This window comes from Varroa jacobsoni, unplaced genomic scaffold, assembly GCF_002532875.2.
Source record: "Varroa jacobsoni isolate VJ856 unplaced genomic scaffold, vjacob_1.0 scaffold_111, whole genome shotgun sequence".
NCBI classification, from domain to species: Eukaryota; Metazoa; Arthropoda; class Arachnida; order Mesostigmata; family Varroidae; genus Varroa; species Varroa jacobsoni.
This window is the reverse complement of record NW_019213013.1, coordinates 257848-283899: the sequence shown is the minus strand read 5'-3', so window position 1 is coordinate 283899 and position 26052 is coordinate 257848. Positions and strand designations below refer to the sequence as shown.

The window sequence follows — 26052 nt, the reverse complement described above, 5'->3', positions numbered from 1 at the left end:
TGCCGCTAGTGCATCGTTCCAGAGATCCAATGATCTGTCTTTTGTCGGTTAGGAAAAAAGGCTTTAAAAATAGCAGCTTTGCCTTTCTTCTAAGCAATGGAAATTCTGCCGGTTACGCTTGTTGATATGTCTCTGTTTACGTATCTAATCTGCTGTCTTGGCCACTGCATGCAGTACATTTTTTTGTTTGCCTGTCTTCTTTTTTTGGTTAAAATCTAGATAATTGGGCACTTGTTAGAGGGACGCTGAATGCTAGCTGGCCCATTAAATGAAACATGAGGAAACAATGAGGAAAAATGTTGCAAGTCGAAGCTAGCGCTCTCGCTGACATGCAAGCATACATGAAAAATGATTTTCAGTCAATTTAGTACGTCGACTTTACGTTGGTGGAACAATGCCTTAGATTCCCCTTGAATTCTATCACCATTGCAGGCCGATATAATTATACTTGTAAAAGTAAACTCTTAAAGGCTTTAAGTATCTTCTGCTCAAAGGTAAAGCGCAGAAAAATTTGGTTTAGTGTATATACAGCTTGAGAAGTGCTCGGATAAATCTAAGTAATATGTAAAACAGATGTGTATAAACGATGTTTTCCCACTCAACATACACATCTTGACATTACGGGTAAACTTACTTTACCAGCCTCTTTCAGAAATATCGAAAAATCGGACTTTTTTTTTTTTTGAGGAATTAGGGTAAACAAAAACGTCTACGTGAAAATGGGAAGAATTTTTCAGAGAATCCTTTCTTGATATGAAATGGCAGATACGTTCTTCACAGTTGAAATATAATTGGTTTAAGAAAATTAATATCAACTTCTGCTATATTAAAATATTTTACTAAAATGGCAAATAAAAATACGATATACTTTGTCCTCTATAGCTATTCAAATAGTGAGTATATTACGTTTGGAAAAAGGGTATACGTAAAATGGAACACAGGTCACTTTGTGCAAAGAAACTCGTAAGGCAACGAAAGCTGGGAATAGGCACCGTTGAGTATAGGACACCTAGGTTCTCACGCGTTTGCTATTATATTGTTGTACGGCGCAGCGTCAGTTATAAATTATTGAAGGTTGAAATGCTGTCGAGCCAGTTTTCGGCCCATTTAGATTTGTCTTAAGATTGATCTACGCGTAACAGCACGGTTTAAATGAGTTTCGAATCATGCAGGATGAACGTGAATCGGCGCGAAGTTAAACTTGGCAAACATACAAGTTAACAGCGCGGTTACAAGTTAATATAAACCTAAAAGTTACACTTGAGTTTCATTTCTATGCACATCCTTCTGCATGCGATTCGTGGCTGAAGTAAAATTATTGTCATCCTTCTTTTTGTCTTCGGCGCCTAACTCACAAGAGAATATTGAACGCACTTCAATAATGTACGCTTTTCGTGGAGTGGTAGACACAGACAGGGCTAACGCATGAGTCTTAGTTGTGAAAGTGGGTGCAACAGGTTCACAACATTTCTAAATGCCTTGCTTGCTACATACGTTAAACTACAAAAGCCGAACTATTGGGGCACCTTTATACAACGAATATAATGGACTAACATTGCCCCATCTGTTATACTTTAGGTAATGTTGTAGCACAGTATGGAACTAAGGGTATTGGGGCCTTTAACTGCCATCTATTTTAAATGTGCGAATCGCTATATAGCGGAGATGGCGCAGCGAAAATCTATTTTTAAGGGTGAATTATATATATATATATATATATATATATAATTCACCCTTAAAAAAAAAAATATATATATATATAAGAATTTCGCAGATGTTAAAAAATGACATTTATCAGAAAATCGCTATTACACACTAATATAAAGGTATATAGAAAATATAGCTGTTCAAATTTATTTCACAATTATGGTTGCTGTTTTTGGTCGCCTTAGGTAGCGCCTATTGAAGAAGCTACGTCTCTTCCATTGCCATTTGCATTCTACACTGAGCTCTGACGTTGCGTGCACGTAGTCCAGCTTTTTCACTGGGGTCAGCTGCCTTGCTGTAACAGCGGAGCATTCATATGATGAACTATTGCATGATCAGTTTGACAGTCCTATGTTAGTCCTGCTCGCAAACACACACATCACGATGTGTGCCAGGTCTCGATATAGTTTCCCATGCTCTGTTGTTAGGGGGTATGCGTGATCCCCTGATGATGAAGCTCTGCGCCGGGTGACGCGGTCATCAAGTTAGTTGTCGACGTTATTACAGCTGTATCAAGTTAGCACTGATTCTAATTAATGCTACTTAGTTTTCGCCATTGATTTTATTGTCATCAGGGTGGTCGGCAAGGAGACTTCGCTAGAGGCGTGCCCTCGGCGCTTACTGAAATAGCAGCTTCACAATGCTCTTGCTGTTTAGCACAGACGAACAGCTTCTAGCTGTATAATCGTTGTATCATCAACGGCCTGCATAGGCACGAGCACTAGCTCCAGCAACGCCGACCAACGACTGCGAATGGGTCTCCCAGCCCCTGCTCCCCCCGCTACCACGGCATGATGACCGTCCGTATGTGTCGCCTCTGGTACACAATCAGCGATCAACAACAGCAACAGCAGCAGCAGCAGCAGCAGCAGCGGCAATACACTATACGGGACAGCAAGCTTACCACCTTGCCACCAGTAGCACCAGCGTCGTCGACCATCACCAGCCGCCAACCAACGAAGGTGTCGTTACGATCGCGAGCAGATTGCCCCCACCCTCCATTGCCACTGCCACCCGCGCCCGCTGCTCACCATCGCCGCGACCATCAGATCCCAGCGCGTATTTAAACCCTCTGGTTCACGAGCAGAGTCAGCAAGCGGCAAGAGTCAGCTCTTGCAGCGGAGCTAAACAACAGTGAACAACAACAACATGAATCCCCTGGTGTCTATGGTTCTTCTGGCTAGCGTAGCTGCCGTTTACGGAGGCTTCTCCGGGGGCGGCGGTGGAGGGTATGGAGGAGGTGGAGGCGGAGGTAGCTGGCAGGCCGGAGGAGGCGGAGGTGGCCATGGCGGTGGCGGTGAACAGAAGATCCTAATCATTAAGGGTGGGGGAGGCGGCGGTGGTGGACAAACTGGCGGTTCCCTCACCGTTGCCGGACCTACCCACGTGATTAAGACGGTGCACCAGGTGCGCACCATCGATAACGGCGGGCAGATTCTGTCGAAGTCCGGCGGAGGTGGCGCGGGAGGCCAAGCTAAGGTGCTCATCGCTAAGGTCGCCGGAACCGCCCAGATTCAGCAGGGAGGCGGAGGCCACGGAGGCGGAGGCCACGGAGGTGCTGGATGGCAGGCTGGAGGCGGAGGTGGAGGCGGTGGATGGCAGGTCGGAGGCGGCGGCGGCGGCGGCGGATGGTAGGCGAGTGCGGGAAGAAACGGTGACAGCGAAAGGAAAACAGCGGCGGTGGCGGCAGCAGCAGGAAAGAAGGACGCGGAAAATTTAAATGCGAAGATGTTAAGACTAAGTGATGCGTAGCGAGTTAACAACCAGAAAATGATTGGTGCGCGACTCGAGAAGAAGTTCGAAGGCGAGGAAATACCGATAACATCGAGTAGTGACAGCCTTCAAGAGTGGCTCACGCTGACAGGCAAGAAGAAGACGATTCTCTCTTCATTGACATGTTCGTCGGTTCTTCGTTGTCGTCTGCTTTTGTAGGGATACGTTCGTTACAAACAGCTCGGAGGTACAGAGAGCCATGTCGGAGCCAAACAGAAAAGATATGTTTCGTCTTCGTGTACATTAAAATTAAGATCTTCCCGTTTCTCATCGCGTTGGACTATCATTATCTACTCTTTACTAGAGGCGAGCGTCGATCTTCGCTCTTAATTATACAATCATAGCAGCAATGACATCAATGTGCTGCTTCGTGGCTGCCGCTTAACTTCGGTTGGAAGGTATGAGAAGAGGAACTGGAAGTCGGCGAACACCCCTGTTGCATCGCCAATACATCGATATTAAAAACAATTCCAGTTAACTAATCGTTATGACGCCAAAAGACACCCCAAAAACAAATCTATAAAGAACGGTTGTCGCGACAACAGCACCCCGTGTGATGCCGACAATTGTTATGTACAAGTGTATTTTATGTAAATAAACTGTACGCCCCGCTTTTTGCTAGTACAATTATGCTCCGGTTACTTCTTTCTTATATATATACACGTATATATATGTGCATTGATAGTGCTAATATGAACTGGCCCCCAATCGGGACCTTCATCGCGATGCTAGGTTTTGCTTCGATCGACTATTCATGAACATAAACGATATGTGTCGTAAGTTGGACTATAGTGTCCCGGATTCAGGATACTGTGTAGAGTAGTTAAGGACGAATACATGATATTTCTATTAGTGTAGAATATTAGAGCCGTGATAAAGGTGGGCAGCCATGTGAGTACTTCGTTTGTTTTGGACATCGATACGATGGGGAACGATAAACTATTGAAGAACCAGGCGTCAATATCATCCAGTAGCGTAGTCAGATTGTGTCCAAATACATTTTGTCATTCACCAGAACATCGTATATAAATAGTTCCACGGCATCAGCGCCGTCTGATGACAAAAATAACCAAGGTTCGGGGCATCTGTAAGATATATCATAGACAAGATAAATGGATAGGCCAACATTTATACTTTCCAGGTATCTAGTCAAAAGATATATTCCAGTTATAGCACAATACAGTACGTACAGCTGCCTACCCTGTTGCCAGAGACTTCGACTTGTTTATTTGGATAAAACAAACAAAAACCAGTGTACAGTTAATATTCTCTGTTCAACTGCATTATAGTTGATCACTGATTAGCAATACATTTATACTATCGTTAAGCTTAACTTGAAAATACTCTATGTATTAGTCGGTCGATTAGCGACGATAACCCGCAGACCCTAATTGCCATTCGGCCTGGGTAGCACCAGGTAAATATCTCTTCTTCTACAACTTTATTAGTCTTTGCGTTAGGCAATGTCTGCCTTTCAAAACCTACACAGGACTCGACTGGGCCTCTGATTCTGTGGTCATTACTGTCGATGTCGATCTTGCAGCGTTTCTCAATTTGCTGTTTGTTGTCCAAGACAAGTACATGTATATGTACATACATATAATTTGTGTTCTAACGAAGCGACACGTGACCGTGTTTCCATGAATACGTCATAGCTATTTATTTTTCATTTTCACCCCATGCTGTTATGCCACCTTGTACAAAAGAAATTCAACGGGGACACTGACGACAACAGAGAATTCTATATTTATTCTGTTTTTCTAGCACCGACACATCATGCACGCTATACAGACGGGTTCGTCCGGCAGTTTCTGTTCATCTTAAGACCCGACTGCCGCTACCAGAATCTATATTAGTAGCAGGTACTGTGTGAGCATGCTTAGGCCTGACTGTTGCAGGAAACTATGGACATTGTTCTGCTTTTTTTTTAATTACTCGCAGCTGAAACACTTGATTGAATAGTTTGAGAAAAACCAGTGTTGATAACCCTGACAAGCTAATAACCATCGTTAATTAGAATAACAGTTTGTAACTATATTGTGTTTTTACGAATAGACGTTGTGTTTTTTATGCATGCTATATATATATATTGTTATTAGATAGGGGTACTGTGGTTAATATCCTTTATATACTTTGTTATCTACGTGCGATTACACCATGTTCGTCCAACTGCAATGAGCGATTCAGCTAACTACAATCGACGAAACGCGGAACGGAAGTTAATATGACCCGCGCCCAGTCGTTAAGGAAGCGTACTTATATAGTACAGTACAAAGGGGCCGATTTTACGCGACTGGCCCTCTAACAACAACAATGGCCGTTACAATAACCCTGAGCGGCCCTAACAATAACCATAGCAAAGAACAAAAGAACGTATTTATGCTTGAAGTGCTGTTTCCTTTCGTGGGAACAGCTTGGGTAGAAGACATGGGGTCCAGGGGGTGTAGTAATGATGATGGTCGTGAAGTCAGGTGGCCATGGTAAGGCTGTTGGTGAAGTTGATGGCTTTTGCCCGCTGTTTAATGGGTCATACAAACGCACACGCGCAGACTAACGAACGACGACTACTATTAATTGAGGTTATCGGATGATGGCTTGAAGTGTCTGTGCTGACTTTGAGTTTCGGCTCGACAATGACGTCAAACAACTTCGCTTTCGATCGCGGCTACGCTAGCTATAACCGCAGCTCTAACGGCTGGGGGGCCTGTATGTGCGATAAGGGTAATTAGACTTAAGTTAGACGTTTTAGGCTTTATCGTCATTGTTTCTGCTGTTCTTATTGTTAGTTTTGCCAGCCGACACATCGATTTCAATCGCCTCGTCGGTCTGAAAGTTCGTTTGCTAATGCTTGCGGCGAAGACATCTATGTAGTACCTAAAAAGTATAACTTTTTTCATCCATGTGGTCATTTTTCGTACACTGCTTCACAACGGAGGCATGGTGAACGTGAACAGTTGTAACTAAAGCAACGAAAGAAAAATACTTTGCGTCGACCTCCTGTACAGAGAGATGTTGGACCTTCGTCCTTCACCAGCCATAATCACATGAATGATGATGACGGTAGCGATCACCACTATGTTGTTCTTGACAATATGTAGATACCTTGAGCAAATAATAATAATAAAAACCTAAATGGGTATTTTACGGTTACTAATATATATATATATATATAACGAGAAAGAGAGGGAACTTACTTTTTACTACGATTCCAGTTCGTATACATGTTCTGTTATCAATATGTCAATTGCCGTAGGTCGACTAATAGAAATCTAAGAAATTTTCCAACAGCTCGTCTCGCCGCTCCGATAACATATGAGTGAGATATATGCGATGGATGAAGGGAAAAGATTCTATACGCGCACGCTCATATTATATGGAGATATTGTACTAAAGAAGCAAAGAAGAATAGGATAATTAAATTATAGTTAGCCATAAACGATTACAGACAGTCAGAGTTACGGTTGCACAGAATGAGCGTCTCGATAGTATAATGTTGCAGATAACGTTGATCGAATGGTATTCTGAGATGTATATCAACCTCTTATTGTTATCAAAACTATTAATGGAACCGCTTTTATGGTGAGCTTGTATGCTTCAGCAGGACTGTTCCGTGTGTAACGTAATCTTTCCATTATTTATCTGAAGCCATTTTTTTTTTTATAGAAAACCTATGTGTCGGAAAAGTTTACCCCATATCTAATAGGAACGAAATAATAGTTGACTGGGTGAACTATCGCTGTAATTACTGAAGTGTCTATCTCCGTAAAAACTCAGTCACTACCACGAATATCGAAGCTTCTAGTGTCTTTTTCCTATGCAGAGAAAGGATTTGATAGCCTAGTTTTATTATCAACCCCATCCATTGTTTTATCTATTATAGAAAACCTGTGACAGAGGTGTCTCTTCTCCTATTCGCTTACCATGTCAGCTTTGAAATCCCCGAAATGACTTTGCCGTTCAATAATAAAAGACGGGCCATTTGAAATAGGTTTATATTATTGCACAACAAATGTTGTTGTTGTTTATATGATATTTATTAACATATCAACGGGGCAGGAAGTTAAAGTTCAGCTGCGGCGTATGGCACACGATGAGGCCCGAACTAGTACCAGCGGAGCCGTCATTATTTCGAGCGAGTCATTAATAAATCGTTATTGAAAGTATCGTTACTTCACGAAGTTCGTTTCAATTAACACAGTGTATACAAAGCCTGGACTATAGTTCTACATTTTAGTTGGTTTCTTTTTGATGGCTGGGTAACATCTGTCGTGGTCATAAGCAGGCTACTACTGCGCCGTAACCTCTCGCTAAGATACAATGTAATTATATTGCCATGAGCGGACTAATGTTAATTAGTGACGGAGCGCTTATTGCGTGCAGAATTTATGTTTCATTCGAGTCATCTGTAACATTTGTTGTTCTGTAAAATCACGCAGATCTGTTCTGACTTTCCCGTAACGATGATCTGAGTTGACTTGAACAGTCAAACAATGCCTGCTCCACGGCTCTCGCAGCATCGGGGTAAATGCTTTGCCCTATAATGCAATAATAGCGAAACTACTAATCATTTACTATTTTATAGAGAATTCTAATTAGCTAGAGAAGACTTTTCTTTTCTAATCTTCAGGCATTAAATTCAGTGAAAGTTGATTGAAGACAAATATTTGGATTGGATTTCCTTTATCCCTACTAATTGTCCCTAGGCCGTTACAGCCGTTCCATAAATCTAGAAAGAATTATTCAGTCGTTCACTAAGGCTTTTAGCGCGAAGCCTTTGGCGCAAACAGGATCATTAGTTTTTTTTATCGGCCAGGTCTGGTGATCGTAATATCACGCACGTACTGTATCATATGTGAGAGATACGCCTAAAAGGGGGCGCTTAGACATGGATAAGGCAGTGGAAATCCGCGTTTTTTGTTTAAAGCAAAAAGCAACAAGCTACTGTAACGTCATATAAACGTACAAATCAAGCGACCGTTCTAATGCTTGCAAGAACAAATTAGATTATTATTCACGTTGTTTTTCCCGTTTCGCGACATGTTTCGAACGATATACGGCTGCCGTTGTTTACTATAGCTTGCGCTTATTGTGCGTCAAATTCATCTACCATGCTTCGCCACGTTTTCCCCGGCGTAATTTAGAGATGTAGTTTTTCATCTAGAGTCCTTTAAAAGCAAATAGAATGTATTTTGTTCTATGTCCTTTGCTTTTGTCCAACCGACCCCATCGGTTTTTGTCGATCTGTCCCAACCCTTCGGGAACGATTTAATGCCCTTCCATTTTTTTCCATGGCTTTTTAGCATCAATCTAAGCGTTTCGATGGCCATAATCAAGCGCTGCCTCTCAGCGCCTCGTTTGCGTCAACTACGCATACACTGCCATAATCTAATTTAGATTAATATAATTATTAATGGTTTGAAATTGGGCACGCACGACTCTCGAGCGGGGATGACATACTGAAATCTATTGTTTGACGAACGCGTGGTCCCGTCTACTCTCAATGTCTACGTATGGGCTTAAGTTTTACTTGATAATATAGTTACGTCCAATGGACGTCCATTATCCTAATTCGAGTCTATCGAGGCGGTGATATTACAACTTCGTACCTGTAACCACCTGCGGCCATTGCAGAACCATATGAATAGAAAATTTACTCTTTAAATATGAATTTGTCAACACTCCCGTCAAGTTTCTCAAGTCGTTATCGGGCGCATGCACGACGCGTTGTCTGCACGCTAGCCGCTATATATATAAAATACAAAGCAAATCTACATAAATTTACAGACCAGCTGACTCAAGCAGACGATAGATTTATTTCTAGCAGATCTGTCAATGATATTAGAATGAGCCAAACGCGTCCAATTGTATAAATATAATCGGTCATGCTTGACCCAAACGACTAGTCGCGCTTCTTCGTGCAGAAAATAGTTTTGTTCAATTTTTACGAAAGGCCAAAGTAAAAAGAACGTTTGAAGGGCTCGCTGGAATATTGTGTGTTTTTATGACGACGGCTCCTGGGACATGAAATGTTTCGTATGGGGTAGTATCGCATGAAGTTGAAAGCTTTTAAAAATGCTCGTTGGATTTTTCGAACTTTTTTCTCGCAAAGCATCTAACGTAGACCAGGTTTCTATCATGTATTCAATTCTGTTAACCACCCCTTTGTTTCTAAAGGACTATTCCAAAATAGAACATTTAATGCTCTTAATTAAACTTCAGCGAGCCCTGTTTTAATCGACGACCTCGTAGATTCGGATCTCACTATAAATGAGTTTTCAATATAGCGTAAAAACTGCGTTTCCGTGCGGGAGGTCAGGTTAAGCGAGCATCGCAGGAGTTATTTTATTTAAAATGCTGTTAAGTCGCACGTTAACAACGAAATACTTTTTCCACAGCCTGAGCAGCAGGGTACCATTGGTACTATATGTCAAATGGTTATTTCAAGAGAGAAGTGTTGGCTTTAACATTTTCTGTTGATTCTCTTAGCGACAATAGTCGCTTATCACCGAATAACCCCAGATTGCCTCTGCGCAAAATCGTATTTCCTATAGTCGCTTGATGGTGAGAGGGTGAGCAAGTACGTCTGTAGGACGTCCACAAGGCCTAAATTGCCAAATAATTCTTATCATAGAAACTTTATGCCGATATTTGCACGCTATCAACGCATCAGAAAGGTGGACGAAAAAAAGCTATGAATTTTGTAACGCGACATACTTCAGTACGACGGCAATTGTTATAATAATAATCCCCTGTCACATTTGCGGTGATTTTCCCAATTTAATTTAATTTGCTTCTCTTAAGTGTCCTTCGCAGCAGAAGGATCTTACGGCGGATAAGCCAAAACCAATTACGACAGCTGTTATCAGAGGCCACCGTATATATATATTTTACAAAGGGCTATGAAGGTTTCACCTTAATAGTCAGGACGAATAAAAGGTCAAGTAGAGCATATGCTATGTACAGCCCGGTTTCTACGAAAGTTATACCGAGCTATGTGATGAACTATCGAGAAGACCTTCATTGAAATTAAAAATACCGACGTAGTATCAAATCTGTTGCTCGAGTAGCTTCAATCGACATATAATTCCTACCCGCTCCTCCCAAGAGTTCATTACGCGCATACTGGATTATATTTAACCCTTGTTATATCGACCATGAGCCTGCTGGGTACTATTCTTTGGTTCTGTTATTATAACATCTAATGCTTACATAAATAGTACAGTCTACGGCAATTCCGTCGTGCCTATAATATACATCGTTCTGTATGATGTTTTTTTATAATGTGGCAATGGCGAACCGCCTAAAAGTGATACACTTTTCTAAACAGTATACGAACCCGCTTACGCAATAAGCCGTTGACGAGCAGACTAGTAATGCCGAACGGCGACCGAGCGATGATCAGACATTTACGGAGAAGTCAAGGGTAACGATAAGATATTACGTATTGGTAGTAGGGATGAGAAGCTATGACGATTCGTTCATTGCGTTATGGATTCGAAGTGAAAAGCCCACGTGAGCAAAGTGACTTCCTTTCATTGAGGTCGCGCTAGTGCTCTGCTATTCAGAATTACTAAAAAAGATGCTTGCTGGAATGATGGTATAGATAAATTATCAATTTTATTTAGAAGCCTTGATTTTAGTTCTCATAGAAAGTACTGCAGAATAAAGGTCTAACACTGCGGCCAATTGTGCCCCGGTCTCTTTCGTCAGATTTTCATGCTTGGATGTTCGCAAGAATTAGAACCTGTGGGTAGTTCATCCCCCTGCAATTAAACTACCGCCGTCCAACGGTAGAGATCTCGTATTTAGCCACAGAGGTGCCACGACCCCAATCTACACTCGTCGTAATGTCTCCCAAGAATAATATGCTAGCTGGTTAATGCCGGTCGCCAACAGGTCTTCGATCAAAAATGGAGGACCCCCTAGAATAAATGCTTACACCCGAAATTGATTATGCGATTGTTACTATTGTCCAGTGTGGTAATTGTTTTTACTAGTACGTCGCTTTTACGCACATTGCTGCGTTATTTATATTCGTTATCGAATGTATCAATATACATAATTATAGTATCGATACTATCGAAAATATCGATGTATACGTATACTAACAGACGTGTGCAGCTGGCATTTACATCATGCGAAACATTTTCAGGCACTATACCATTCCGAGGTTCATCTATATACATACGTACATGTGTATATTTAGGTGTCTCTGTGCCACGTACTACGCAGCGGCAAAGCTGAGGGCACCTATATATAAAGAACGGCGAAGGCAAATATAGTGCTCTGGTAGCCGGCATTGACACTGATTCCAAAACCTACCGACTGACCCAGTCATTGATGATGACTGCCCAATAGCGTTGCCGATGCTGCGGTAACAGCTGGTCAATCATAAAATAATGCCTCTGTAGCAGATATCTATTATTAGCATCGTATAGGAAATGGGGCCAGTGAATTTGTGGTGAACGGCGATTTCGCTTACGGCGATCTTCGGAGCCCTTATCATCAATGAGCGGCACTTCAGCGGTCTTGAAGCTGCAGTTCAGATAGATGCTTGCAGCAGCAACGCAAATGATAGCGGGAAGCCAATCCAATGGCTACGCGAGCGTATTCAAAATGCTTCGCCCCTTCGGTATGCTAATGTATACGCATAACACGTAAGTACGTGTGTCACACCGATGGCCATGATGACGAACTACGAAATTATATATGTTATAGTCGGGGGAGACAAACAGAACTTGAGATCGGTATGGAGTGCTGGAGATTGTGGCAAATAAACACACCGGCAGGGAGACAGCAGACATTCATAAACAAACAAATAAACATGTGCACACAGACATTTTCGATAAAAACAGTTTAGCTGGCTCGGCTCCATGTGTTTACCATGGTGGTTATTGAACGCATGCTGGTACCTTTTGGAGATAGTATGCTTACCAGCGAGAAGAGCAGTTTTGAGGTGAGAGGGGAAGGGGGGCATCTTGTGATTGTTTTTCTTATAAGCTTCTACTATGACTGTCAATATTGCGCAAAGATGACTTTATTTGTCTGCTAGCTTGCTAATTTCCATTTGTCGTTTGCGCCACATCAGTACCGGTCGATGAGATCGAAACTGACAGTATCAATGATGATTACATGGAAAAGGTAATCTGCTTAGTACAACAGTTCAAACGTACATAAAATAGATGGCGCTATACAGCCCAATACCGCCCCAGTTGTCTGCAAAAAGATTAGGTTTGGTCTTTTGAGGAAATGTTCCTCCCAGTCAATTCTGCCCACTCCCCAAAGTGCCGAATACGTCGATTGCCAAATTTTGGCATGCGCTAGCTCTAAATGTAGTCAGAAAATTATATTTAGGCAAAAATAGCGTCTGCGAAATAACAGCAATAAGGATTTATTTAGCAAATACGGCAAAGAGTGTAACGGCCTCTTCTATTAACTGGCTTAGCTCCCGCTGTGATGGGGCAGTTGCTACTATGTTTCCTTCTGCTGCCTGATCGAATTGAGAGAGGGAAAAGCGGTGGTAATAGACGTCCTAACAACGACGAAAGAAAGCAGAGGTAAACCTAAGGTCGGTAAAGAGACAGAACAGAGGTGTAAAAAGCGGACTCCGTGTCGTTTTAAGTAATCGGAGAAGAATCATTAATAAAAAATAGTAGTAATTGAAGAGTGTGATTGACTTCGGTTTTAGAAGCTACTAGAGGAAATGCAATAAGACAACTTAAAAACCATCCTCTGAAACTTTGGATAACTGAGGAACTGACATCGGTATACGTTGGTCTGCGACTTCAAGATGGCGTATCATAAATCTTCAGGCTGATTTATCAAGTTAACTGGGGAATCTGGCTTGTTTTTAACAACCCCATTTTGATATTACTTCTATTGTCCTCTCTGACAAGCTTAGCACTGAGTAACCGGCACGAAATACATGTATTTCGCAAGTTTTGTATTTGCCTATCATGGCAGCTTAAGGAATAGAATACCATCCGTTGAAGTCATAATTAAAAAATACGAATTGTTAATCTGAGGATAAAGTTGGTAACTAAAATCACGCACTTAGGCGTGATGAATAAATGTAACCTTAAATAGAACATCGGCTAATTACTTTAGGGTATAGGTAGTAACCTTAATGCTCGATAAAATGGAACTGAAAATAGGAAAAAAAACTACTGAAAATAGGCGCATAGTTTTTACCTTCCTTTAACTATGTGTGCAAAGGGTCAACTTGCAAACTAACGTTTTGTATCAAAGTGCGTGAGAATTGGTTTTCAAAACTTAATAGAAAAAGGACATGACACACATACATACATACATACATACATAAAGTTATTGTATGGACAACCTGCCTAAAATGTACCAGAATGGACTCGTAGGCCAATCTCGTATATTCCATTTAAGGGCCGTCCATAATACAAATGAGTATTTTGTATTGTGCGACAATTTTACGTTATGTACCTTACTTGAATCATTTAGTCATTGTAAATTTACGCGTCTACACATCTCTATATAATCCTGCCGAAGCCCACCATCACAGTAGTAATGTAAAAACGTAGGCTGATAAATCGAGCCCTTGCAATGCGATACCAGTTACACTAGCAGGGTCACCTAGGCCGGACTATGCGCGAGTAAGGGATACGCAAAGGTACACAGGTATCGTTATCAAGCGCTTCCTGAACGGCACAGACTGTCTGGTAGAAATATAATTTCGCCATAGATATACCGTAATAATCAGAAAGTAACTGGGTACAAAATCATTCTTCCAGATGAACAATGACCCCACACTGTAAATACGAAATAACTATTAGAACGGTTTTTGTGCTATGACAGGACCAATCAGCGAAGTGTTATTATAGACTATTAGTTAGTATAGTGAATATCTGTGCAGATGGTGCTGGGATAAAGGGCGGTATAGGTAGACATAGAAGGAAATCGATCACGTGGAGATGTTTGATTAACTATTATTGTATTCACGAATGGGTGTTTGAGCCTCTGTGGCTATGCATTGCCGGCCAATGGCAAAGCCGCGATAATTTAAAAATCTATTCTACAATGCAGTAGTTTATAATGGCTAGATAAATCAGCATTGTGTGGATGGCTACCTATGCATGTCAGTTAGTAATAACACGACTGGAAAATATAAGGTGTGGATAATGGAGTGAACGATCGGTAGCCGTTTGGGTACGCGTTTTCTCTCAATGTTATATTACTTTATGTATATTTAGTCGAACTTACTTAATATACACGAAAAAAGTATTGAACTGGAGTAGTTTTAGACAACGACAGAAAATGTTAATTTAGCCGTGCGATAGATGCTCGACTTTAGCTTGTTAGCCAAAAAAAAGTTTCGGCAAAATAAACAGAAGTTCCTATTAAAAAAGCAATTATTTCAACGCACAACGCCATTCTTTTTAAAAATTCACTTACGCAAGATCTATCTATAAACATGTTACCGTCAACGAGTACTAATGCCCCTAAAGAGTTGTGTTCAGGGCCGTTTCTAGATTACTTTTGTGGTAAATTTCCTTTCTTTTATTTTACTATTATATATAAGTAATTTTACTAATATATATATAAGTTCTCGCTGCATTACTCGCTGATTACTGTTACTGTTAGTCGGAATCGTAGAGAAAAATGGAAAATCTAACAGGTGTAAAATGAAGAGAATATTTTATAAATAAGTAATTTTCGCCAGGGACAAGCCAGAACAAGTTTGTTTAAATGAAATTTCCAAATGATCTCTTTTATAGTTAACGCTATTATAAAGCACGAATCAGTGGGCGAGGCATACATAAGGAAGGTCGAATATGGTGCCGACACAAGACGTTGTCGTTTATTGGGCTGGGCCTGCTAAACCCGGGCTACTACGACATTAAAAACATTGTTGGCTTTATCTACTTTGCCTTTGAACAGCTGCCTGAAACTTCTGATAGCTCTCATTGTGCTACAGCTTGAGCAGGGTGCCGTCGAGTCTTCGTCGCCTAATGCCCCCTAGCGGGGCGGGGGGGGGGAGGGTGAGAAGTGTACGGGCTGTCGTGGAAGGTAGAAGTCAACGCAGCGTAGTTTCAGGATCTTGGTAAGCCTAGTATGTTGTAGTGATATTGACTTAACTGTAGCTGGTGTTGTTTTTTTTTACTGAACATGTAAAAGAAGATAGTAGAGAAAAGTTTTCTTGAGCCTCTCGTTCTCTCACTCGCGCTTACCGTTATCCCGTTACATGTCTTCTGGCAACCACCGTCTAGAAGCCATCCAAGGGCTGACTAGCATGAAGATATCAAAAGGTCTTGTAGGCTATTAGGAAAATCATTTAAACCATATATACATACCAATAAATATACATACTTCCATTACAAGTAGCTTGTCTCGATACAGCTAGCGAATGAAGAAGTTATTATTAAATTTTTAACCCATACGAGGCATATCCACATTTGACTAGGACACAGCTGCGTCTCGATCTTCCACTAGACCGCAGTGCGGAACCAATTGCAGTTCTGGGGCTGCTCGTGGACGCGACTCTGGCACGGTCCAGTCGCACTGACCCACACACGGCAAGCGTGCGGTACTTCTGTGTTCATATGACTATCTAACATACCATTAACAGGAGAATGACAGGTATCTGGTAGCGGTGATAGCTAGTTCTGCTTAGACCTGGCTGTGTAATTGATGTTTATTTATCTTGTGCTTGCCTCTCGTCCCGGTCCGACAGACGTGCAAGCATGAAATCGATGTCAGCGGTGGGTCCATAGAAGCTGATACAGTAGCAGTAGTGAAGCAGTCCATATTCGCGCACCCCAACGAGCGCCATCGGCCGCTACTTATCGATGACATTGAAATGGGATGGAATTAATAGTTATCGTTGTCGTCGTTATTGTTGTTTTCGTCGCTTGCTGGCCATCCAATTCATCAGTACCGCGCTGACGGTAACGGGGTCTGTCTGTGGACAGTGGAATCAGCTACTGAGTGGGCCTAAACATGGCACCCAGCGCCGGCAACCCAGTAAACCCGCCAGGTTACTGGCAAAGCAAGTTCCACCAGGGCCTGCTTGCGTGTGTCCACCAGCTTTTTTTTCTAGATGATGATGATAATAATAACGGTGTCAATGCAGTAGCGCTTTTGAATGGAAGTCGTGAGGCCGTCACCGTGCTGCTTAACAACAACGACACTCATAAAGGATATGAAATGAAAAATAGCCAAGTAGGCAGGCAGTCAGGCAACTATACAGCCCATCCAGCAGTCCCCCTCTGTGTATTAGCGGGCAAGCAAGTAGCGGCGAGGCTGAACACGGTGCCCCTCTTGGTCTGGGGTTGGGGAAGCCGCTTGGAAGATCTTGAACAGAAATCTGAATGTGTTTGTTGAAGCGGTCCCAGCTTCGATTACTGCCGTCGCCACTTCAGATCAACAGAGGGGCGCCACCGACGGACGGAGTAGCAGCAAACTGAGCGGCGAAATTACCATTTTTCATTCAGTTAGCTTAGCGTTCGTTCACCCCCCTCACTCTTAGTCCCCATAGCAGCCACCGCCCCCAACAACAGATAGGTATTCAGCTCACGGTGAGTACTGCAAAGTTGCACATACGCAGAGACACCCATATAAGAAGCCATACACACATATACACACGAAGATACTCACATAAGACGTCACACACACGCACACAACTTAGATTCATCTGTTTACGCGCGACCATCTACCCTGGCCGTTACTGCTGCAGCTGCAGCTGCAGTAGCCCTCGCCCGTACTATGCCGACTTCCCCCATCCGGCCAGGTATGAATAAAAGTGACTGGCCGCTGGGCTGTAACATCAACAGCTGATAGCGACACACAGAAATCAAACAACAAAAAAACTGCGTTTGTGTTCGTTAGTATATATATATATATACATATAGATTTCTTCACTTGTGTGTTTTTGAGCATCAGTTCCTTATTGCTTTTGCCGTCACTACGATGAAATCATTCATTGTCCTTGTTCTTGCGGCTCACGTCGCCTTCGGGGGTTTCCTCGGTGGAGGTGGAGGCGGCGGAGGTGGTGGCTACGGTGGAGGCCACGGAGGCGATGACTTCGGTGGTGGCCACGGTGGAGGTGCTTCTCAGGGCAGCGCGCAGGACGAGGATAACGCCGCCCTTTCCGCTGTAGGACTTTCCCGCTTGTTGGGAGGTGGAGCTAACCACGGCAATTTTGCTCAGGGCGGAGGTGCCACCTACACCATTTCAGGACCTACCCAGGAGATCAAGTCAGTGCACAAGATCACCACGACCAACGCCGGCGGACAGATTCTGTCGCGTACGGGAGGCCAGCAAAGCGGCGGCGGGGGGCAAACCAAGATCCTCATAGTTAAAGAGCCAAAGCAGGAACGGTCTGGAGGACACGGAGGTCCCTGGCAGCAGGGTGGAGCCTCATCTGCTGGCGGCGGATGGCATTAGTCAGCCTCAGTCCATCTTCCCTGCGTTCCCATTTCCCTTACTCCGCCCCTGTTGTGTATATATACATGCTACTGTCACTGTTGTTGATCGAAGATGAAATGAAGATGAGGAGCTAGTTAGTCCCTTGTTCTTGGTCAGTTGTGTCCCGAAATTTGCATCAACGTGCATGCGTGTATGCGACTCGTCACGTCTCGTCGCGAGCGAACCGATCGGATCGTGAGGCGATTCGCATATAAATCTCCCGTCTCCCCAAAGGCCCCATAATATCTATCCGCTCCGTAAACCCCAATACCCAAAGACATGTCCTGCCCTCCCTCACATTCCCTTGTCCATTGTACCGTACCCTACTGTAAATATACATATTGCAAACAAGGTGTTGACTGACCAGTCCAACGGATTACAACAGTATAGTTAGGATAAGGAACATCATTAATATGATGCTGACAACTTAGATGGCTGAAGAAGCTATCGAAAAATAATGGAAATGAACCAGAATCCTCATATATATAGATATAACAATATCTGTTTATACGAAGGAGTTTTGTATAAAAATAGCGATCTACATAGAACTGCAGAGGTATAATAAACAACAGAGGTCAAATCGTCAACAGAAGAAATGCGAGCAACTCTGCCTTGAAGTTGTTAAGACCTCAAGAATAGAACATGAGCAACTGCATCAACGAACCGCTCAAATAATGCCAAACAAAGCTGTTTATCTAAAAACGTTATACAGTGCAATAAAATACGGCAAATATTGTTTATACAAAATATAAGAACGCTTTATTTTGATGGTCTGGTTCGAACCGACGTCGTCAGTTCTTGAGAAACAAACTCGTCATATTTTCTCCATATGTAGATACGTCTTTCGCAGTTTTTTTGTTACTTGTCGATGTCGTCGTAGGTTCTTTTTGTTGATTGATGATTGGCATAATCACATCGAGTCGTATAGGATTGATAATAGTATTTACATCAATCTTAACATAATAACGTTTTGTTATTATTCTTAATATTATTATTATTATTATTATGAGCATTTCTGTAGCATTGATTCGTCGCGTGTATGCGTGAACACGACGGGAAGGCTGTCTGCTAGAAAACATTTTCTCCGTCGTTTTCCTGTAGCTTAAGGCTTTTATAGCTCCCCTTATCTGTAGTACATGGAAGGCTTTCGCAGATTGCAGAACGTTAACCAAAATCGTTTTATAGTAAACTAGCGTCAGAGATAGCGATCAAAGCACGCAGCGCCTAAAGCCACAAACAGATTGTCGGAAGTATTGGCAGTTCTTTAATATTAAGGCAGAATAATACCCTTTACGTGTGTCATGCGTTTAGCCTTTTACCTTAGAAAAGAAACGCGTGTTTCTTATGATATCCATGTTTATGCTATGACCGCTAAATCAACGGTTATGGATTTCAGCATTTTTATACCCATTTTCGTCGCTCGCTTACTGTATAATGATTGAAAATTCTATCTTTCCTATCCGTGATAATGGCGGTTTTTCCCATCGCAGCAGAGTGCGACCATCACGAATTATAACAAGCATGTACAAATTGCCCCGCTAAATTTTCTATGTTAGTATCTTGTGCTCTGCCTAATCCACTCACTTCTTCAACCTAAATATCATTAAGTATTTTAAATACTATTACCTTTCCTATATTTCTTTTTTAACTATGTGTACATGAATACTTTTTATATACGCCGTTCTTAGCATCAGCCTATTGCTAGTTCCTACTGAATGACTTGGTCGTTTCTAATTTGGCATATATATATACGCTTATAGCACATTTTTCGTATAGCTGGCTACACTTAAACAGAGTAGATAGTTTCCATCCCACATAAATTGCCTAGTATTAATTAGAAACACACGCACACGTTTTTTCTCTTTCGGTGTTCTCTCTATCAGAGGTCAACTTTTCTCATAAAACACTGAGAAAAGGCACTGATGGTGATGACATCAGTTAACTTAACGTTACAACTATCGATAAGCGCACAACTAGATCCCTATTGCTTTCAACTTTGTGCACGAGCATACTTATTTCACATTACTTGTCAACACATTGACAGTCGTTGCTCTTAGCACATGTGTAACATAACAGTAAATGGTTCATCACTACTCATTTTTCTTATGCCTAGTTTCTCTTCTATAGTTGCATCTTTATTTCTAATTTTTCTTTAAGCAAATCTATTTTCCAATGTTTCTTTCTCGTTTTTCTCCTGGTACCCATTACGGTGTTATAACAAAATGGTTTAAGATATACATTTTTCTTGGCCGACCTCTGGCCTAAAGTGCCTCACAACTTTCGGTTTAGGATGTCTTTGGACATTATTATGGAAATCGTAAGGTTCGCGCGCGGTCGGCAACGTAGCAGCCCTACCGCCAAAAATATGTTACTTCAGCTTTGCCCCGCTCTCTACTGACTGCAGAGATTTTTTTGTCAGGAAGCAGTATTTCATTAAGCCTAGCACGTTCACTGAGGAAATAATTAAGGACAAAAACAAAAAAAAAACACGCTTTATTTTGTGCCTGTTTCATGGCTTTGCCGTAATGCGTTTTCTACGGGAAAGCCAACAGTGTTTCATGGGCAACTTGTATGGCGGGTGTGTATTTGTTCTTTACATATCTCCTTTTCACCTGTCTTCCTCTAGTTCCGCGCCTGTAAACTACCTCCAATTGGAATTTCTCCCTTTATATATATATATAGTATACGGTAAAGTTTACTCTATTTCGGCCAATAGAATATTATGGAATAAGGTGGTACATGGGCTGAACCTGTAGAGCAGACATATATATATACACATGCAATATATACGAGTGAGTGATCTATATACGTCGAGGACTTGATAGCAGCATCAGTTATTTGATGAGTACATTTGTTTATCTAGCGCTCACGCTACTTAATGATTCTAACTTTTCGACTGACGTCAACTTGCCTCGTGTTTATCTATATATTTACATGCATATGAATGTATGTGTGACGCAAGACTTTATGAATATGTCGCAAGCCTTTGACGAAGTTATCATCATTATCATGGTAAACTTCGTCACTATTGTGGTTATCATCGTAACAGGAGAGCTTCGTGTCTTAGACAAATGACGAGAACCCCGGCAAAGGTGCCCTTGATCCAGCTGTGTTGTTAAGAACGACGCGTCCACCATTCATGGTAGCAGCTTGTATCGGTCCGCCAAAAGCACTTGTTCCTGAAGGTCCAGCAGCTGAGATGGTTGTTGTCGGATCGAACGACATCGTAGGATAATCCTCCTGGTCAGAATAACTCGGCGGCGGTTTAGTGGTTATCTTTTGTCGCTTCCAGCTCTGCCGAAGCGTGTCGTTCACGTTTGCGTAGTGATTAACGAATGAATGCGCTCGTGAAGTAGCGCCCCCGCGCTGGCTTTCGCTTTCCGAGTCAGAATCGCCGAGGTCGGAAGGTTTCTCAGTAAGTGACGACTCATCATCGTACCCCCCCCCACCTCCTTTGACGTCATCCTCCTCGTCGGAGTACGTCACTGACGCGGGCCTGTAACATTCAAGTACAATAAGTGAAAAAAAAAACTAGCATCCAGGCAAGAGGGCAAATTTAAAAGATTGTTAACTATTGAAAGTAGGGAAGTTGTAATTGCGAGACAGATTTGTGTGCTACCTACTATTAGTACATTCACAGATGAAATATACAACTATGACAGGATCCAACATTTAGATAACTTACAAATTGGACAAGTTAAACATACCCGACGTATTTCGGCCGTGTAGAGTTGGGTCGCCGCCGAACGCTGCCTGTATTGCTCGCCAATGTGTTTCTACTGAGCGAGGCCGTAGCCAACGGTAAGTTGAGCGCTGCTGCGGGTCCTGCGGGACGCAATTCGAGCGCTGCTAACGTCGACTCGTCCAGTGCCGAATGCGATGCCCGCATCGCTTCCTCTTCGCGTTCCAGCAACTCCTCTGCAGACGAACGGTTCATAGAGTCGTGTTAAAGGAATTCGTTGGTAGCAGAGTATGGCGGTAGGAAAAGCGTCAACCACAAAAAACAACAAGCGGCAACCGTTGAGCCGAAGGGGCAAGAGGCAAACCGGCGGTTCAACCGATAGCATGTGTGTATCATATGCCCAAAGAAAAACGATAAGTATACGACCAACTCGATGTTGCGGGATCCAGAAACCAAATCGAATACTATTAGAACATGATAGTGCATCCGAACAAGGCAAAAAATGATCAATTCTGAAAATGATACGAGCGTATGCGAGTAACCAAAGCGAACAGCTAGAACAAATGTTGAGAGCTGTTGATGTTTGCACTTCGTTGGATTTCAGGACACTTCGGACCAGTGCGGTGGAAGGACTGGGAACACAGTTCGTGTATGGTTAAAGGGATCGCGATGGTAGGCCTGACCCACCTACGCTGAAAGACTAAGCACTAATCAGTACAGATAAGCTAAGAGGCATTAATAACAAGGCAATATTGTTGCACCATGCAACTATTTTCTCATAAATCGTATTTTCATTGGCATTCATTCCGCAAGCATCAAATATAATCAAGTCACACATAAAGGTGAAGTATAAATAACTCACGGAGAAGATAATCTGAAAGGAAAACAAACCAAAAAAGAATGAATTGAATGAGGACTCTGAAGACATCTACGTACGTAACGTTGCGAATAGAAATCCATTATAACTGACTATAGTTAAGGGTTGCATAGGGCAATTTGACACAAATACATGTCAAACATACAAATATGCTTGAGAATATCCATCGGAACTGTGGCAAGCTAGCAGGCTCCAGTCATCGTTTAAATTCAAAATAACATCACCAAACTATGGTAAACCAACAATGAATTGAATGATGCGTTCATACAGTACCTAATAGAACAAACGAAAAACCTGACTTGCCAAGCGGCATGACAGCACAAGTGTCGTCTCGGACGCAAGCACAAGCTGCCGTAATAACCCAGATACGCCTAATGGCCGCTGAAGTCAATTGTGGTGGTAGGCCGGCTTATCTATGCGTTCAATTCATTGAATTCACCTGATATTGGTCGTACCGATGGTTGCCACCGAGGCCCGAGTTGGCACCGCAGGAAACTCATAGATATGACTGCTGAGGCCGCTTCGAGCTAAAATGTCCGCCGCTGTCCGTATCCAGCCGCATTTTTAGTAATTACAATCGTACGTATATATTTATAGTATTTCTTTTTTCGATTTCTCTTTACTTTAACCATTACTAAAAATCAGCCCCCACCCCCCAGTGTGCTAAAATATAGAGACAGACAGAAACAAAGCATAGTTGCTCGAAGAAGTCGAAGCGATAGGGCGTATTCGTTATCGGCTCACGAGACAAAATGAAATCCAGTAAATCGTCAATATGGTGACATCAGCTAAGGTAAGCCAAGTAGCGACGAAGTAGACCTTAACAAACAGAAACAGTTTCAACTAAATACTATGTAGCATGGCACTGTCAACAAAAGACGTTGGCCTATTATCGATTCACCGTAGTAGCAGACAATCAGCGATTGATTTTCTACTTAGATCTTTTCATTCGCTCATCAAATTGTAGAATTCGGCTAAATACAGACGCCAAATCATGGACAGCATTGGTCAAAGCCTTTTTTTGTCATGTTGCTCTTGCGGAGGCTGCCTGTAGGTCACGCCGAACTTGCGGCAAAGTTGCCCCCACCCCACCCCGCCTCGCCCCGCATAGTCATGATGCGCAAGCGAGTGACCCAAGTACGCACAGACAAGATGTGATTCTGTCTACCGTATCAGCGCGATCTAATACTTAATAATAATAGTTATTATTATTAGAGTTGAGTGGCGTTCATATTGCAGGATGGTGCCTAATCTAGACCCGTCCTCGATAAATGTACCTCTAGGGTTATTTCAAGGTTATTTCGAGATAACTACTAGACAAGTATTGTAAACACCGAAAAAAGAACAAGTAGATACTGTTAACGCGTGTCTCTGAATGAACTCCGTGTTGTATATAGCGGATTATTAAGGATCCTTGCTTTAATGGGACGTTTCAATATCTAGTTCTTCTTACACTCGAATAAAACAATCAGTCTTTGGTGTATCTTGGTGATGTTTTGAAGGAGATATGGTTGAGTTATGGTTAGGAAGACTAATATTCAGTAAAAAAAAACCCTCCCTTCGCCTAGTTTATCATTCAACGGTTAAATATTGTTAGACAAAGATGGAAAGGCATCTATCTAAATCACTGAAATGTAGCACTTTCATGGAAGAGGACGAATAATTTCAGAAATCATGCTTTATACAAGGAACAAGTTGGTTATGAGGATAGAGTTTCCACACCATCAACTACGTTACAACTTTGAACAAAATGTCATTAAACCTATGCGTAGAGGATTACAGGTACACGCTGAGCTGCCGCCGCCGCCGCCGCCACCTCAATACCAACAGCATCGGATTTAAAAGTTAAAGCAAAATGATCTTTGTTTGATTTAGAAAAAAAATAAAAAAACAAATCGAATTCATTTTTAGGTAGATTTGCTCGTTCCCATTTTCACGCGTCGGCACCACTGATGCTGACCGTGTGACGATTTACAAGAAACACACAAATATTTTTGTGCGAACATGACAGTTTGTTAATATTGAAATTATGTACAAAGACGCATACCTTTATGGTTGTTTATATTTTTATATCGTAGTTATGATAACGGTAATGTTTGTGCTCTTACCGGTGGAACCACACTGAGTATGTTAAAGGTATTCAAAGACTCGCACGTCACATCACCGTCTCTAGCCATGGTTATAGGTAACGATCGGCGGCAACAAATAAAGACTGATCTTAGTTGCTCATAGGTCTTTTCTTCTTTTCGATAACAGGCAAATATAACTGTTTAGTAAATATAGTCCTTTACCATACATACGTGAATGAGGAATTACACAGTCGCTGTTGAGATCCATTATTGCCTCTTAGGTTAGGTCGCGTGTCAATCGTACGACCCTCAAAAAAAAGTTGATCATAAATGACTAAATGCTATAATCAGTTCACAGAAACATATTGTGTCTGTAGCCTATTCTATATGTAATTTAAGATTTAGCATCACTTCTAACTGATTCAAGCGTTGTCCCTATACACAGAATACACTACTATATTACTCACGTTTGTATTTATAGGCGGATCCCTTCACGCATAAAATGGTTGCTACTAGGACGATAATGATCGTCGTAGTGATGGCCACCATGACAAGGAACCACACCTCCCTGTAGAATGGCATCGAGCGCTTCAACTCCAGATAGTACTTATCTGAAAGCAAAGACGGCATAATCAAGTTGATAGTATGGGACCACGGGAGACATGACGCATATGGAATAGCGCGTATCCCCAGAGGAAGATGATGAGGCGACGGTAAGTGTTGATGGTTAAACGGTTTCGACAGGCATGAAGAGATACGGAAGTAAATAGGTATAGAACATCAGAGTCGAAACGATCAAGATCAGTGAGCAGAAGAATCATTGCTAGCACAGCATATTCAAGCAGTGTCAAGTGGAAAAAACATACGAAGAATAAAAAATATCTACCATCATTACTACCAATCTCCATGGCCTTTTGGCCATGGAGATTGGTAGTATTGGCCTTTTTTTTTGGTAGGGAACAGAATGGGCGCGCTAAACGAATTAAAGCCATCTCCCAGTGCAATTTGGATAGTAGTTGAGGCGTCCTTCAAGTCCCTACTAACTCAAGATATTCTGAACACCGAGGAACTGGATCTAGCTTCAAAACCAGGCACAGAGGCGTCCCGTTTCGTGGTAGAAACTGCCGGCCGTCTGACGCAATGTCTAACGGGAGCCCCGGATGTAAAAATCGAATGCTGAAGAAGCATCTAGTCGACAGCTAAAACCAAATAGATGTACAATTGGGAAAGATCAAGCATCCCTTTCAATGGTAAATCGGCTTGTGCTAACGATTCGAAGCCTGCTTTTTCTAGTAGTTCATGAAGTCCTTAGACCACAATGAGCGTTCTAAGGTAACAATTGCGAATACGTCGATAACCTTCAAATCGTCGAAGGCCCCAAAAAAGAAAAGCTGTCGGCAATTTTGTTGCTGGACAATGTCTGACTTTATCTTAGTCAGTTAACTCTCGTATTTTATTGCTATAAATAGTACGGGGGGTAGAAGTTAATTAAGAAAAAACAGTCATTCGAA

The 26052-nt window shown here is 42.1% G+C and overlaps 3 protein-coding genes across 4 annotated transcripts in view; 2 read left to right on the top strand and 1 right to left on the bottom strand.

Moving 5' to 3' along the window:
* The first annotated feature begins 2785 nt into the window (after window positions 1-2785).
* On the top strand, window positions 2786-4110 carry LOC111266050 (uncharacterized). The gene has a single exon (XM_022843186.1). It carries the CDS (start codon window positions 2857-2859, stop codon window positions 3340-3342), a length of 486 nt encoding a protein of 161 aa, XP_022698921.1. The 5' UTR covers window positions 2786-2856; the 3' UTR covers window positions 3343-4110.
* Window positions 4111-17263: 13153 nt separating this feature from the next.
* LOC147753910 (uncharacterized) lies at window positions 17264-18668 on the top strand. Its single transcript, XM_086970827.1, has one exon. It carries the CDS (start codon window positions 17416-17418, stop codon window positions 17890-17892), a length of 477 nt encoding a protein of 158 aa, XP_086826953.1. The 5' UTR covers window positions 17264-17415; the 3' UTR covers window positions 17893-18668.
* A 1723-nt stretch (window positions 18669-20391) lies between these two features.
* sdk (sidekick cell adhesion molecule) overlaps window positions 20392-26052 on the bottom strand; it is a 74414-nt gene continuing 68753 nt past the window's right edge. Inside the window, exons 13-15 of one of the 2 annotated variants that reach the window (XM_022843175.2) lie at window positions 25009-25152; window positions 21621-21831; window positions 20392-21409 (exon numbers count right to left, since the gene is read on the bottom strand). In XM_022843175.2, coding sequence (XP_022698910.1) covers window positions 20977-21409; window positions 21621-21831; window positions 25009-25152 — 788 coding nt within the window. In that variant the 3' untranslated portion in view covers window positions 20392-20976. The other variant, XM_086970824.1, reaches the window with a different exon arrangement.

Bases quoted from the DNA above. Each gene is read 5' to 3' on its own strand.
- LOC111266050 (XM_022843186.1), top strand. From the start codon at position 2,857: ATGAATCCCCTGGTGTCTATGGTTCTTCTGGCTAGCGTAGCTGCCGTT.
- LOC147753910 (XM_086970827.1), top strand. From the start codon at position 17,416: ATGAAATCATTCATTGTCCTTGTTCTTGCGGCTCACGTCGCCTTCGGG.